Here is a 15734-nt window from a genome sequence, read left to right as displayed (position 1 = left end):
ACCGCTTTATCCTCACTAGGGTCGCGGGGGGTGCTGCAGCCTGCATATTTAACGTATTTATATATTAAAAGGAAAAAAAGCCGTTTGAAAAATTGATTCATTCTGTACATTTTACATTACTCATACATTTGAATTTAAATCCACATTTTGTGAGTTATAAAAACAAATGTTATATACGTGGTAGATTCAGACATATATTTAAAATATTATAATTTTAAAAAAACACTGGTTGCATCTCGATTTAAGACGAAATGACGCATTTTGGTGCATGCGTACGACCAATCAGGGAGCCGGACAGGCGAATCATTTTACGCGTTGGTGTTTAAATAAAGTTTTTTTTAATGTCCTCACGTACGCGTGTCTTATGTATCAGGCGAGCCTCAATTTATCATGTAAATATCTGTATGCCCGTCGTGGCCTGAAAGGAAATGACCCAAATTCACGCATGCGCAGTCACAAACGTGTAGCGACATGCCAGACCGGAATGGAGCTCGTCGAGCCTTCTGTTTAGCCTAGCTTAGCTTAATTTAGCCTGTCAGCTAGGAAAAAGACGCCACGTACGCATGATCCGCGTGAAGAAAAAGTGGTGGACGAGCGGCGACGTCGGATTTGGGAATATATTCGTAAAGAAGCTAGTTAGTTGATTTTTTTTGTCGGTGCTTTCAGCAACTGCGCTTAAAATGGCGGCGATGTGGCCTAACTCTTTGTTTGTTTGTTTTGCGCTGTCTTAAAAGAGGTGAGCCGCGTGTAATATGGCCAAAGCCCCAACTGAAATGGAGCATCTTGTGACTGCAAGTACTTTGAACATTGTTCCCAGGGAGTGGGAACATCCTCCCAATTCCATTTGCGATACAAGCCTCGGGCTAACCTTATTATTGCTCTTATAACAATGATCGACACATGGATCTTCAGACTTGCGTTGATTCGCCGGTCATTTCTCTTTGGACCCGATTCACCTGCTGTTGAGGTTCCGCCAATACCGAGTCCCCATTCGATAACTCGAGTTTAGTGTTAGCTTCCTGCGACGTTGTTTCGGTGATTGTCCTTTATAAAAGATAGATTTGGTTTCTTTTGATACCCTGCGATTGGCTAGCAAGCAATTCTGGGTGCCCCGCGCCAGCTCCCCAAAGTTGTCCGGGAGAGGCTCCAGGAACAGAAACTTACTTGTGTTTGTCGTCTGCAGAATTCACTGTAACGAGATCCCACTGACGTCGGGGCGACGCCGTGAATGGCAAAGAAGGCGATGGAGGATGCCAAGGAGACAGTCTCGCAACTCCCACGTAAGCTTGTGAAAACAAAACAGACCATCAAAAGCAGCCACAGAGACAACAATGGATTGATTCATTTCATATACGTACTGCAGTCAAAATCACTCGTCACGCCTTTTAGTTGTTACGATCGCACCGCGTCGTCGTGGCGCGATCGGGAATATATTAGGACCCAGCCGCAGAAAGCAGGAGGTGAATCAAGACAGTTAGCTTCAAACAACATCCTTTAATAAATCAACAGGGATCTATAAATCAACAATGGCTTGGAAACAAAACGGCAGCATGCTGAGCGCATGCTGGAACAGAAGTAACGATCCGACAATGGTACTATGACTCATTGACCTTTAAATACAAAAACAGGAAGCAATCAGCAGATTGACCGCAGCTGCTCTCTGACGGCACGTCAGGAGGGACAAACAGGCCTCTCCTGACATTAGTAGACAATTAGGCATCTTTAAGTTTGAGCAAAATGTTACGCCATTTTGCTGCTGCTGTTTTAGGTTGCGGTGCTAATTGGTGCATCTGGCATTGTGTAATGAAATGGCAGCAAAGGCACTCCATTCAAATTGTGGCAGGTCAGTTGAAAGTCAATGCCAAAACGTGTTTACCAAGCCACCTTCTGTGCCCTGTCGTCCGCAGACGCGAGCAAAGAATCGGAGAGCCCTCGTATTAAAGCGGAGGAGGAACCAGAAAGCGTCCGCATTAAAGAAGAAGAGCACGAGGATCACGTGAGCCACTTTCCATGGACTGGCGCGGTGGTGAAGAATGAAAAAGGAGAGCACGCCGGAGGCTCCCGAGCGGGCGGCCTCTCGGACGGCGACAACACAACGTCGCACTCTTCCGAATATGACGATGACGGAGACGACGGGGACGACGGACGTCAACGTGCCCAAATGAAGAAGACGTTTCAAGGGAAAGCCTCTCGGCGCTACAAAACTTTTTTCGGCAAGCCACCGTCCAACGGGAACGCAGGCGACAGAACGTTTCCCTGCTCCATTTGCGGCAAACAATTCACTCAGAACGCAAATTTGGAGAGACACACCAGGACGCACACCGGAGAAAAACCCTTCGCCTGCTCATTTTGCAATCGCAGGTTCTCCGTCAAGATCGGCTTGGATCGACACACGCGAATACACACCGGAGAGAAGCCTTTCGTCTGCTCGGTTTGCGGCAAGCGATTCTCTCGGGAATCCACCATTAAGACCCATTCCAGATCGCACACGGGCGAGAAGCCTTACGCCTGTTCCGTCTGTGGCAAACAGTTTGCCCAAAAATCCAATTTCAACACTCATTCGCGGTCGCACACCGACGAGAAGCCTTTTGCCTGCTCGACTTGCGGCAAGTCCTTCACTCAGAGGGGAAGCCTCAATATTCACCTGAGGACGCACACTGGAGAAAAACCTTTTCCCTGCTCGGTTTGTGGAAAAAGATTCACCCGTAGAGTCCTTTTAAAGAGGCACACCAGGAAACACACTGGGGAAAAACCCTTTTCTTGCTTGATTTGCGGGGAGAGATTCTCGCTAAAGTCAAATTTAACAATACACACACGGAAACACACGGGAGAACAACCTTTTGCCTGCCCCACCTGCGGCAAAACCTTTACGCAGAGCGGAAGTTTAAAAATTCACATTCGGACACACACCGGAGAAAAACCTTTTGCCTGCTCCGACTGTGGGAAAAGATTCACTCGGAAAGTCATTTTAAAAAGGCACATGAGGATACACACGTGACAACTGAGCACTTTTAGGTAAAATTGCGATCTCTGGCCGCAAGTATAATGATATATTTAAAATAAAAATCTACTTTCAGGTGTTTTATGTTAAACAATGTTTGAAGAAAAAATGCATACAGTTTATCAGGCAAGAGATTGAGAGATGGAGATATCATTGTATCATTTTGGTGTGTGTACATAAAAGTCTTGCAAGCGAGTCTTGGCTTTTTTTTCGCCCATTTATTCCACAACGAGTTTTTGGTTTTTTGGTAAATATTTAGTCAGCCTATATTTCTTCTTGATCAGGCACTTGCGCAAGAGCCTTGTAGTTTTGATCAGGCACCTTAACGCGAGCGCATGAGCCCTCAGCCAATCATAGCGCGCGAATCCCGTGACACGAAGGCCCCCGACAAGATCGGAACACAAAAGCACTCTCCTTAGCTACGCTATTTTCCGTGTTTCCTTCGTCTAAATCGCTCTACAAATCATTCTTCCCGATTAAGTAGCGAGTTGAGCGATCATTTATGTAAACGTTTGTCAAAGCTTATGTTTGGTGAAACTTTTGTTTATGGTGAAGATTCTCGGCTCACTTAGCTTAGTCCGTTAGCCATGAGACACGCTTATGCTAAAAACGTTAAAAAGGACTACGAGCAAGAAATCTACCCGAATGGAGGACAAAAAGTGGACGGTGTTTGGAAGAAGCTCCAAAACCAATCAGGTTGGTCAAAGTTTGAAAAGGTTTATGGACGTCCATCCGTCTTAACTGGGAGGTCCGTCAATGGCACTCAAACATGAGCATCCGAAGCCAGTCCTCCCAGTTTTAACCCTAGTGGACGTCTATCGTTGCCAATGGCGGGGAGTTAAGATGGCCACTCGATTGTTTACAATGTTGCAAAAGGAGATAGAGAGCCTGCATCACGAGAAGTTTTGGAATGTTCCAAAGTTGGAACGGTGAGAATCGGACAAATTGCGTCAACTTAGCAACGTGCTGAAAAAAGAGGACGTCAACAAATGTGGTGTGTGAAAACTGATTGACGTGAAGTGATTTTGTCGTGCTGTGTCTTGCAGACGTCACGCGAGACGGCGAAGCCGAGCTCCTCCACATTAAAATGGAGGCGGAGGAGGAGGAGGAACAGGACCTGCCCTTCATTAAAAAAGAAGAGGTGGAGGGTGAAATCAGCGGGTTCCCATCAAGTGCCTCCAGCCCGAGGCCCCAACAACAGGAAGACCAAAGTCGGAGGGACGGAGCGGAGCCTTCCAGCTCACGTCAACACCCGGACGGCCTCCTGGCTCCGCTCTCGGAGAGCGACGACCTAGACCTAAGGTCATCGCTCTCTTCCGACCTCGATGACGAAAGCTCTCGCCGCGAATTTGGCCTCGACGAAACGAGCGCCTCGCTGGAAAAGGAGGCGAGAGACAGCGCGGGTGGAAGACATTTTGCCTGCGCGCTTTGCGACAAACGATACTACACCAAGGGGAAATTGACGAGACACGTCAAGACGCACGACGGGGAGAAACCTTTTGCCTGCGTGTTTTGCGGCAAGAGATTCATCGAGAGGGGCGACTTAAACAATCACACGCGGACGCACACGGGAGAGAAACCCTTTCCCTGTTCCGTTTGCGGCAAACGGTTCACCCGAAAGGGGGATTTGAACATACACGCGAGGACGCATACGGGCGAGAAACCTTTCGCCTGCGTCGTTTGCGGTCGCAAGTTCACTCAGAAGGGACATTTGAGGAATCACACGACCACGACTCACACCGGAGACAAGCCTTTCGCCTGCACGCTTTGCGGTCGGCGGTACGCCGAAAAGAGGCACTTGGCGACGCATCAGCGTACGCACACCGGCGAGAAACCTTTCATCTGCTCCGTTTGTGGACAGGGATTCTCGGAGAAGGGAAATTTAAGCAAGCACACGCTCACCCACACCGGGCAGAAACCTTTCGCATGCTCGGCGTGTGCGAAAAAATTCTCCAGGAAGGACGAGTTAAATACGCACGTCAGGACACACACTGGAGAAAAACCTTTTGTCTGCTCCATGTGTGGCAGAGGTTTCGTTCAGAAGGGGAATTTGACGGCGCACGAAAGAACTCACAGCGGGGAGAAACCGTTCGCCTGCACGCTTTGCCATCAGAGATTCTCCCAAAAGCATTCTCTGAGGTTGCACGTCCGAACGCACACCGGGGAGAAACCTTTTCCTTGCTCGCTTTGTGGAAAGAGATTCACCCAGAAGAAAAACTTGACGGCGCACACCAGGACGCACACCGGGGAGAAATCTTTTTCCTGCCGCCTTTGCGGCAGAAGGTTCACCCAGAAGAGATGCTTAACGATGCACATGAAAAAACACACCGGGTAGAAGGGTGTAGCGGAGTGGCGCGATATTGTTGCGCCTCCCTAGAATACCTTTTTACTCATTTGGTGGGAAATTGTTGTTACTCGTTTGTTGAAAATTGTACAACAGCTATGGCGGCTTTTCGCCACAAATCATTTTATACTTGAATGTGTTAACCGTAACTATCTATTGTGAAAAGAGCCGGAACGGTTGCTTACATTCTTTTTCTAAAATGTAAATATATCTCATGATCTATTAATACTCACTTGTGAATGTTTTTATCCCTTGAGACTGCTATATGTTATTCATTCATCTTTCATGCCGCTTATCCTCCCTCCTCAGTGCTGACCCTAAGCCTCGCTCAAAGCAAGAGGAAGTGAAGTGGAAAAGCCCCAAACCAACAGGAAGCGCCGTCTCAATGATGTGCTGAGCAAAAATAAAATATAACAATTTAAGAAAAATAAAAGACATTATTTGCATTTACTCACCACTCAAGTATTTTTGGGGATGAGCCGTGGAACCTTATTTTGAAGCCACGCCCACTCCGACGTTCAACCACTCTAGCCGCCTGGCCGTCCTTCCGAAAAGTGAAGAGCGTGAAGACCGGGGCGAGGAGGGCGGATGACCGACTGACGTCAAAAGGAAGCCGCGGCGTGGCTTTGCGATGAGATGGTCGCCACCGTGTGTGGTGCTCGTCGGACTTATACTTCTTAGACAATCAAATGACTGGAGCAGAAAACATGTTCCAGCCTAACACAAAAAAAAATCATTCATATATCATTTTTCAAACAGAATCACATGACACGTTATTTATTTTAGGAGCGAAAGAAATCACGTTGCTCTAAATTCATCCAATTCGATAGGGCTACCAAGATGTGACCCGTGATCAACAGGAATCGATTCCAAATGTACCGGAAGCGATAGCAACTGACTCGGGTTTAGGTAGGTTGGTTCATTTGGAAAGGGATATGGCACAAGTTTACCAAATCACAGCAAATCAACAGAAAGTGAACGGGAAATGCCCCCTCAGCCTAACCCGGACCCCACCCGGGAGCGAATTGAAGCGAATCCAGCGTCACTCGGACACGCTGCAACCGGACGGTTCCCGGCCGGCGTGGCTTTTGGCGTGCCTTCGCAAGTGTTCCTTGCGCGTGAAGCTTCGAGCGCAAAGCGAGCACGGGAAGGAGACGTCCCTGGTGTGCGTCCTCGTGTGCCTTTTCAAATCCTCCTTCCGGGAGAATTTTTTCTCACAACGAGAGCAGGCAAAGGGCTTTTCCCCGCTGTGCGTTTGCACGTGCACTTTCAAAAGCGTCTTCTGGGCAAAGCTTTTCCCGCAGGACGCGCAGGCGAAGGGTTTCTCTCCGCTGTGCGTCCTGGCGTGCAACGTTAGAAAGCGCTTATCGGGGTAGCGCTTGCCGCAGACGGGGCAGACGAAAGGTTTTTCCCCGGTGTGCTTTCGCACGTGGTTGGTCAAGTTGACCTTCTCGCAGTAGCCTTTGCCGCAGACGGAGCACACGAAGGGCTTTTCTCCCGTGTGTTTTCGGGCGTGCCGCGTCAAATACTGCTTCAGCGGGAAGCCTTTGCCGCAGACGGAGCAGACGAAGGGTTTCTCTCCGCTGTGCAACCTGCCGTGGTTGGTCAGATGCGCCTTGGAGGAGAAGCCGTGGCCGCAAACGGAGCAGGCGAACGGTCGCTCGCTGCCGTGCGTCCTGTCGTGCCTCTTCAAATTTTCCTTCCTCAAAAATCTTTTGTGGCAAAGCGAGCAGGCGAAGCGCTTCTCTCCGCCGTGGGTTTTGCCGTGCCTTCGCAACGATGCCCCGTTGGCAAAACTCTTGTCGCACTGGGAGCATTTCACGCGACGGTCCTCGCCCCGAGAAGAGCGTGAGGAGCCGTCGCCGGGATGGGAGGAGCCTTCGTCGTCAGGGCGCCAGGAGCCCTCGTCGTCGGGGCCGGATCCCTCGCCCCCGTCTTCCGAGAGCCCGTGGCATTCGGACCCTCCGGGGTCCCCTTCCTCCTTCTTCACAATGACAACCAATGGAAAGTTGTCGATTTGATCCTCCTGCTCTTCTTCTTTAATGCCTCCCGGCTCCTCTTCTTTGAAGTGCGGCAGTTCTGGCCCTTCCACGCGGGGGACCGTCTCTGGCTCTTCTTCTTTAACGCAGGGAACATTCTTCAGAGATTCCTCACTCATTTCTGCACAGGATGATCCTTGAGCGCAATTGGCGGGGTGGCTTTACAAGGCCGGGTTGTGAAGGCCGATCTCCAAGTGCCGTTGACGACACGAGACGTCCAATCCATTTCAAGTGAGAGAGAAGGCGTTCGTCATTCGCTGCCACGTATTCCGGTCGGACGGATTGGACGTCTGCTAGATTCCAAGCAGGAGGCTGATCGGACGCCACATTCTGGATTCAGGAAGCTAGCGAAGTCCAGCTGGATGCTGCTGCCCTTTGCAAACTTGGGGTCGCTCCTTCTCCAGCTGGTCCGCGCTTTTGGGCGTCCTCGTCGTCCGCATTTCAGCTCCGCTTGGAGCTCGGCGTGTCTTTGTTCGATACGGGCTAAGCTAAGTTAGCTTGAGACGCGTCGATGCACGTTTTTCTTCGGAACTAAACCATTTTGACTACCGGTGGACGTCCCGAGGCTGCAGAATAGTGTAGAGTGCGTGTGATGTCGACGGAGCGTCAAGATAATTGCGCTAACAATAACTGGGAGGCAGGCGTATGTGTCTTTTTCGTCTGCTTTCACGGGGGCGCTCGTCACGTTAGCGCCCCCTTGTGGTCTCTGGACCTTCACGCGCTGGACGACACAACGACGGGCCAAAACCAAGTTCGCAAGCTGACCTTCTCTTAAATACGTATTGCACAGTATCGGCACGTCGTTTCTTAATAACATTGGCTATACCTTTTTTTACAATATAGACAATAAATATTTAAAAAGTAATCAAAGTTGTGCTGTATGTTTTATTTTTTTTATAAACGTGAAAAGACGTAAAAGCTTACATTCCCTTCTGTCTTGTGTGCTAAAAAAAAATCCATGTGCACTCTAAACATCTCGCCAAGGTGAAAATGGCATCAAAGTGTCTTGACTAGCGGCCAACAAGCTAAAAGCTTATGAGAGAGGCTGTCGCGTGGAGACAAGATGGTGGTCGGTGTGTTTCACGCATGCGCAACACGCTGAAAGCGCCTTCTTACAAGTATTACTGCGCATGCGTAAGGGCCCACTGTTTTGGAGTTTGCCCTTAATAACGTCAACGTATTGTTTTTTTTCCGAATACTAATGATGTCACTCAATGCCAAACATCCCCGTTGAAATGTATTGTCTGCCAATGGCCGTGAATGGGGGCAAAATACCTGAGTTTTCTTTTCATTAAAAAACGTCATTTTAAAAAACTATTAAAAAAATGAATTTTTAATTGTAAAATTGGTGAATGTTTTTTGTACGCAACATATTAAACAATACCTTTAATTGTGTATTTAACTTTTTTTGCTGCTGGTCTTCTAGTCAACGAACGAGCTGTAACACCAACTGACCACTGCGAGGTAGCATACAATCGTTTCCAAATTGACGAGGAAGAAGAAGCCAAGCCGTCGAAGAAGTCCTCGATTAGCTACACGCCGCCGAGCTAACTTGGCTGAGAAACTCGCCTCTCTTTTTCCCCTCACTTGTTCGGACCTTTCGAACTTTTGCCCCTCGGGCTTTTGCTTTGACATCCCCGTCCGGGTGCTTCCTAAAAACGGACTTAAGTGTGCTTCCGTTCTTCGGAGGCACTTTTGAAGGAACTCCCACTAGCTAGCCTTTAGCTGCAAACAAAGACTTTAGCGGCGCATGCTAAGCGCGCAGTAGCCGTGAGTACGTGCGGTGGTTTCCTTCCCTTTCTGCTTAGTTTTCGTCCTTTTACCATTGTGGAAAATGTGCAAAGTGAAAATGTTGAGGGCTCTGGTGAACCAGCGGCTGAGTGCGGCCGTGGAGGAAATCTTTGAGGTGTTGGAGAGAACCATAACGGAGTACGAGGACGAACTTTCTCGAACAAAAGAGGAAAATCTGCGACAGCGGCAACTGCTGGACGCTCTCATGGATTCCAGCACAGCAGGTTGGTTGGCAAGCTCCAAATGACACGCGGGTCTTAACGCTTTGCTGCCGTTGACGGCAATACACGTTCGAGCCATATGGGCGAGGAGAGACTGAAACTGCAAACGTTTAACCCTAACGCCTTTTCCTATTCCTGCATCCTCACCCTCTTGATACTGTGACAACGAAATTTCCCGAATACTGGATGAATAAAGTTATCCAAAGTTATCCAATCCAATAAATAAATGTATACATTATGACAATGTTAATTTAAAAAAAAACCTAAATGAATGAAAAATAAAAAAAAACTGATTCAAAACAGAAAGACACACTGGCTACTGTCCGCAAGTAGCAGTCTAAAGTTTTTGGTAGTATTGCATGCTATTGGCAAGAATGGATGTCCATTTCATTTGAACTGGGAGCACTGAACGTGAATGCGTTTCACGTTTTAGTGCCAGTGACTAAAATGGCTGACCTGTAAGGGTTAATAAAAAAAAAAAAACAATGTCCAAAGTTCTCCTTCTTGACTTTGTTTCAAAATATTTGCGGTGTTGTCGCAGACGCCGGTCAAGAGGACGCCGCCTCCGAGCGGCAGGAGTGGAGCGGCGGGGAGGACCCGGACGAGGCCCGGCCCAGCCGAGACCAGCCGGAGTGGAGCGTCCCGCTGGAAGAGGAGGACGAGGAAGCCGACGGCGACGAGGAGCCGTCCCCCATGGCGGCGGGAACGGCGGTGGCGGCGGGCCGGCGCCAAGACGAGGCCCCGCGGTCTGCCGGCCAGAGCCGTCCCTCGGGCTACCGCGGCGACCACGTCCGCTTCGACGCCAAGCACTTCAAGTGTTCCCTGTGCGACTCGGCCTTTTTCAAGATGTCCGACTTGCAGCGCCACATGATGATCCACTCGGGAGAAAAACCTTTCAGCTGCACCGTGTGTCCCAAGCGCTTCATCCGCAAGGCGCACCTGGTTTACCACATGAGGACGCACACGGGCGAGAAGCCCTTCACGTGCTCCTTCTGCGGCAAACGCTTCTCCCTCAAGGGCAATTTGATGCGACACACCCGCAAGCACACGGGCGAGAAACCCTTCAAGTGCAGCGAGTGCGACGCCGGCTTCAGCGTGCGCCCGGCCCTCATCCAGCACATGCGCACGCACGCCGCCCAGAGACCCTTTAAGTGCTCCTTTTGCGGCGAAGGCTTCGCTCAGAGGAGCCATTTGGTGGGACACACCCGCGTACACACGGGCGAGAAGAAGCCCTTCTCCTGCGACGTTTGCGGCGAGACCTTTTCCGACAAGGGAACGCTCCACACGCACCTACGGACGCACGACGGTCACCCCGCCACCGCCGCCGCCATCGACGACGAGGAGGCCTTTAGCTGCCACGCTTGTGGGAGCAAATTCGCGCTGAAGGAGCAACTGGACGAACACGCGTGCGCCGGAGAGGGCAGCAGCGCGCTAACCCATTCTGACGCTTAACTCTCACGGGAAATGGAACCATTTTGGCTTCATGACACGTAAATGTAGTCCCATTCCATCTTTATTCCACACTTTGTAACCCTAGCGAGACTAGAAGATGCTAAATAAAAGACCTAAATCCCGTGATGCCTTTTTTTTAACGTCAGATCTATTCGGACTGGGAAAAGCTGGCACCGACTGAATGATCTCTCTCCAAGTGAGTCAGCCGTCTACTGCGGTTAGCGTTGTTGTTGCCTTCGTCCGCTCGGGGGTCTCTCACTCAAGAGCACGCTGACGATCCACGCATGGATGCACGCCTGGGAGAAACCCTTCGCCTGCTCCCTGTGGGGAGAAGGGGAATCTGGCCAAGCACCCTTGCATGCACACCAGGGAGAAGCCCTAACCTTGCTCCGCGTGTGGAGAAGTTTTCCCAGAAGGGAAATATCGGTTGATCGGCGAGGACGCTGGCGGAGGGAAAAACCTTTTCCCTGCTCGCACCCTTTAGGCACACCCGAACGCACACCGGCGAGAAACTTTTCCTTTTGCGGCGAAAGCTTTGCGCCGAAGGGGAACCTGAACATTCGTACCTGCAAACACGGGGGAGAGAAAACCTTCAGAGGCCACACGCGTCCGAAGGTCGTTGCTGGGCTGAGCAAACACGCCGACTGAAGCCGCCTATTTGCGGCCAAACTAATCGGGGCCCAAAAGGGACCTTTTTGGGCCCTTATCTGAATTTGGGCACAATTTTGCCATCACGTGATTCTTATTTGCGATATGGATGTTCCCTATTTATTGCTGTCGATGGAATAACTACGTAAATGGGAAAAGTCAAGTACGGAGTGCCAATTTTATTTACTATATATGGACAATTCAATAAGTCAATGCCATTAGGACCACCAATTTTCTGGAACTTTGTTTTAATTTTTATTTCATAGTACTCTATTTGACTGCCAGTGACATCAATGGCAGACAAATGAGTTCAATATTTCTAATGCTATAAGCTATGTCTATTTTAGTCCTAAAATTAAAGAAAGGGAATAGAAAGACTTGTTTTTTTACTATTTTATTTCATGTACACATTGATACAATATATATTGTATATCTTGCACTTAAAGCAGGCATTTGTTGCATTTTCATTTGTCCATAAAACTCGTGACAGCAATGCTAGTGACAAATTCACAGCAAAATGATGATTGGACGTCTAGCGTTGACAACGATATTCTAAGAGTTAAATGTTGGCGCTCTCTTTGAATTTGTATTACAATTTTCAACGTATCTTTCATTTAAAGAAGGGAGGGAAAAATATTTTGCCCTCTTTTCTTTTTTTTTGTATCACGTAGTTCATTCAATTTGATTGAACTTTTAACAAGGAAAAGAAAGTGGATGCAGACGATTTACCACGAGTCGGCTAACCTTAGGGGTTTGAGCGTTCTCCGCATTGACGGCCAACGTCGCTCCGTCGCCACCCCTTCCGGCTTCACGGGGATTGGGAGCCCCGCCCACTCTTTTGGCGCAGATCGGGCGGCGATGGTCAAACGGCAACAAAGGACTTGGTTTCACGCACGCTACTCGACGCTGAGGGGAAACATTTGGTTGAGCGAGCGGCGGGAAGAGGAGGAGTAGGAGGAGACCCGAGACCGAGAGCGGGACGCCAGGACGCCAGGCGTCTCGTCCGGCCTTCAGAGCTCCTCGGCCATCTGGAGCAGCGAGTTGATGGCGGCGTCTTTGTCTCCCTGCTGCGCCTCCAGCACCGTGCGCACCACCTCCGGGTCCAGGTTGGGGAACATGTCCTGGAGGGCCTTCAGGTCATCCTCCGAGCACGGGGCCGGGACCGGAGCCGGGACTCCCCCGCCCTGGTTGTAAATGGGCGGGACCCCTAAAAAAAGACAAAAAAATGCATCCCAATTGTTATTTGGATCAACACTTAACAGCCATGATCTTTTTCACGTCTATCTTTCTCCGTGTGCGGTCGTTTGGTCGCCGGTCTTTTAGTCGCCCGGACCCAAACAACGGGCGGCCAAAAGACCGGCAACAAAACAAGGAAAAGACCGGCAACAAAACAAGGTAAAACAACATGGTATACGCATGAATAAAAGCCAACAATGGCCATGAGCAGTTTCACTGAGCCGACGTGTGAGTGTCGTATAAGAGTTTGTATGTACGTGCGCTGTCCCTTTAAGAAGCTACATCAGTCCGTCAAGGGTCTTAACAAGTTCTCCAACAAAAAACAATAAAAGTCCGGGAAATTTGGAGCTTTTCTTTAGCCTAATAATTAATAGGGCATTAAGTATGACTAAATAATAATTCGCAGTTTGTATTCAGGGAATTTGAGCAACGATTTAAATGGTAATTATCAATAACCCTCCGGGCGACCAAACGACCGAGTACCATCTTTCTCGCCGTGTTCCTGCATTGCGCGTTGCGGCCTGCAGACGGAGCCCACTCGTAGCCGCGCTACCCACTGGCCTCGACGTCCTCGTCAATAGTTATCCAATTTAGACCATAATGGCCAGCTCATTCGGTTTCACGGCGGAGAGAGCCGGGCGCTAACCTGCGATGGGCACGTAGCCGACACCCTGCTGGTACACCGAGGGCATCAGGACCACCGGCTGCGTCACGGTCGCCGCCGCCGGGAAGGACTGCAAAGGACGGACGGGAAAAACCACGTGGGCACGTGGACCACCACGGGCTTCCTCCCGGCCGGCCGGCGGGACTCACCGAGAAGGACATGACCAGGTTGATCATGCCTTCCTTGTCGTCGCCCTGCCGGCCGCTCAGCGTCAGCCACTCGTCGGTCGTGCCGCCCTCCCGCACGGCCTCGGGGATTCGCACGTGCGTCCAGGCGATGCGGTCGTCCATGGAGAACGCCCGCTGAGACGGTAGGACAGACAAAAAGGTCACCCCCCCGGTTGGGCCACGCGTGCTGCATTCGAGGGTGCGGCGGTCCGGACCTCGTCAAAGATCTCCAGGTAGAAGGAGTCCACGGCGGGCGGCAGCGTGCACTGGATGACTTTGTTCCAGCGCGGGTTCTTGGCGCCGTTGTGCGCCGTCGGCGTCTCGTAGACGGCGTAGCCCATACGCACGCGCACGTACGGGTCCATGCGGGTCATGCCGTAGTTCTTGGCCAGCTTGGCCTGGTCAATGACGACGCCCGTCGATTGGAGGGAATGCCGCGGAACGCCGCGGCGCTTCGTCGGCCCGGCCGCGGTGGACCCCTCACCTGCACCACGGTGATGCTGAGGCGGCCCACGGTTCCGATGCCGCCTCCGCCGGCACCGCCGTACTGCAGCTGGCGCGCCGCCTGCGCGTCCGACTGGACCTGATGCTGCCGCTGGCTCGCCGTGATGCGCAAAAAGTCCACGGGGAGCTCGCCCACGTACACCTGGCGGAAGGCGGTGGGAAAAACAATTGCGTGATGTCATTGAGGAGACGAGTCATGAGGCCAAAGAAAAATCCAGGCCGCCAGTCGAGTCATCATGTGATTCAGAATGTCTGTACTGTGTGTCTTCTCATCGTTGCTGTTTTCTAGTCTTTTCTAGTCTTGTTTTTGCCACTCCGTCCCTACTATTACCTTTATCTTGCCTATTTAACATCAACCTGCACGAGCAACGAAAGATGGAAATTAGCCCTCGGGCACCTCGGCTATAATCTTATATATTTTGATTCCAGTGGCGGGCTGTCAGGGCCTTCAAGGCCTGCTCTGCCGGCCTAAGAAATATCTGAATCATATGTTGTATTTTGTCCATCAATACTTATGAAATAATTCCAAATTGTCTGTTATCTTCCTTTCATTGCCACAATCAGTTCTGCAGGCTCTGCTGCATTAAACAAGCGTCAATAAGACTGTTGCTTTAACCAATCAGATTTCGAGTTGGCAACACCACATTGCCTTGTCGCAGGCGTAGGGATACGTCATCGCTTTCACCAACTATGATTGCAAGCTGCACAAGCAAATATATTGTTGTGTTGATTTAAAGCCATTTTCAAGACGGACTATGCCAGAAATACGACAGGACAGGCTTGACTTTCAGCATTAGCTTCGATGACGATGGAAAAGAAGGAAGAAAGAAAGGAGGATGGATGGATATTGTAGTGGATTTTATCCCATTTTAGTGCAATTTTTGCCGTTTCGCCACTGACGGCCATCGCTGTCTTTTCCCAGGAAAATCACCCCCCGGCCTGGTTGTAATGTCTGAAAAGCTCCAGTATTTGTATTTAATCATTAAATGCTGCTAGGAAGTGGATTTTACCCGTTGAAGGCGCTACAAGAAAATGCACGGACCGCCACTGGTTGATTCGTATGTATTGTACTTTCATTAAATAAACCAAACTGAGATTAATTGCGAGTTGCCCGTTCGTTGTGCAACGAGCTGCTGGTTCAAGTCGGGGTCGCGTAATACTGAACCCTGGGCCACAGGTTGGATAGCAATGTCATAAATAAAATCATTTGTGCGTCTCTCTGGATAAAACCACCATATTTTTTGGGTTTGTTTGTTTTTAGGGGAGTCTCTTGAAATGGAGCAGCTAGCCGGCTAAACGCGCACAATCCAGTCATTAGCCCGAGCCCGCAAAAAGCGTTCAAATAATAACCACGTAGCCAGGTTGAACGTCATATCGGGACGAAAGTCGCACATGACCTTTTTTTTCTCGTTTGAAACTTTGGAAAAGAAAATGACAAATACTTCTCCCCGCTGCGTGCTGATGGTGCTCGTCATGTTGTTGTCCCTCCCTCGACGAGTCGAAACTGACGCTTGATCAATGTTTTCCAAAAGAAATGATTGAAAACATTGGGAAGGAAAAAAAAGATCCTAAAAGCTTTCTTGACTTCCTGGAATAACGCCTAAACCGGAAGTGTGCCACCATCAACCGTCCGTAGGCAAACAATTACGTGACGTCAATGACGATGT

The 15734-nt window shown here is 49.9% G+C and overlaps 2 protein-coding genes and 1 pseudogene across 5 annotated transcripts; 1 reads left to right on the top strand and 2 right to left on the bottom strand.

The window, feature by feature from the left end:
• Positions 1 to 344: 344 nt before the first annotated feature.
• Positions 345 to 10974, top strand: LOC144092860 (uncharacterized; annotated as a pseudogene). Its single transcript, XR_013306162.1, has 7 exons — positions 345 to 1280; positions 1908 to 3015; positions 4022 to 5332; positions 6343 to 6697; positions 6818 to 7289; positions 9160 to 9399; positions 9938 to 10974. The product of XR_013306162.1 is annotated as an uncharacterized LOC144092860 (transcript).
• Positions 6107 to 8040, bottom strand: LOC144089264 (uncharacterized). The gene has a single exon (XM_077620104.1). The coding sequence runs from the start codon at positions 7501 to 7503 to the stop codon at positions 6388 to 6390; it is 1116 nt and encodes a 371-aa protein (XP_077476230.1). The 5' UTR covers positions 7504 to 8040; the 3' UTR covers positions 6107 to 6387.
• A 125-nt stretch (positions 10975 to 11099) lies between the features above and the next one.
• tollip (toll interacting protein) lies at positions 11100 to 15697 on the bottom strand. Of its 3 annotated transcripts, XR_013305045.1 has the most exons (8): positions 15510 to 15697; positions 14048 to 14209; positions 13779 to 13961; positions 13546 to 13698; positions 13379 to 13466; positions 12241 to 12703; positions 11232 to 11414; positions 11109 to 11169 (listed from the first exon to the last, which is right to left on the bottom strand). XR_013305045.1 is itself a non-coding variant. In XM_077620105.1 (6 exons), the coding sequence occupies exons 1-6, from the start codon at positions 15540 to 15542 to the stop codon at positions 12507 to 12509; spliced, it is 816 nt and encodes a 271-aa protein (XP_077476231.1). In that variant the 5' UTR covers positions 15543 to 15697; the 3' UTR covers positions 11875 to 12506. The 3 variants fall into 3 exon arrangements, 1 of the variants encoding a protein (XP_077476231.1); XR_013305044.1 differs by having other exon boundaries at positions 11100 to 11414; XM_077620105.1 differs by lacking the exons at positions 11109 to 11169; positions 11232 to 11414 and having other exon boundaries at positions 11875 to 12703.
• Between the last annotated feature and the right edge of the window lie 37 nt (positions 15698 to 15734).

This window comes from Stigmatopora argus, chromosome 2 (genome assembly GCF_051989625.1).
Source record: "Stigmatopora argus isolate UIUO_Sarg chromosome 2, RoL_Sarg_1.0, whole genome shotgun sequence".
Lineage (NCBI taxonomy): Eukaryota > Metazoa > Chordata > Actinopteri > Syngnathiformes > Syngnathidae > Stigmatopora > Stigmatopora argus.
This window is presented reverse-complemented; position numbering and strand designations above follow the sequence as displayed.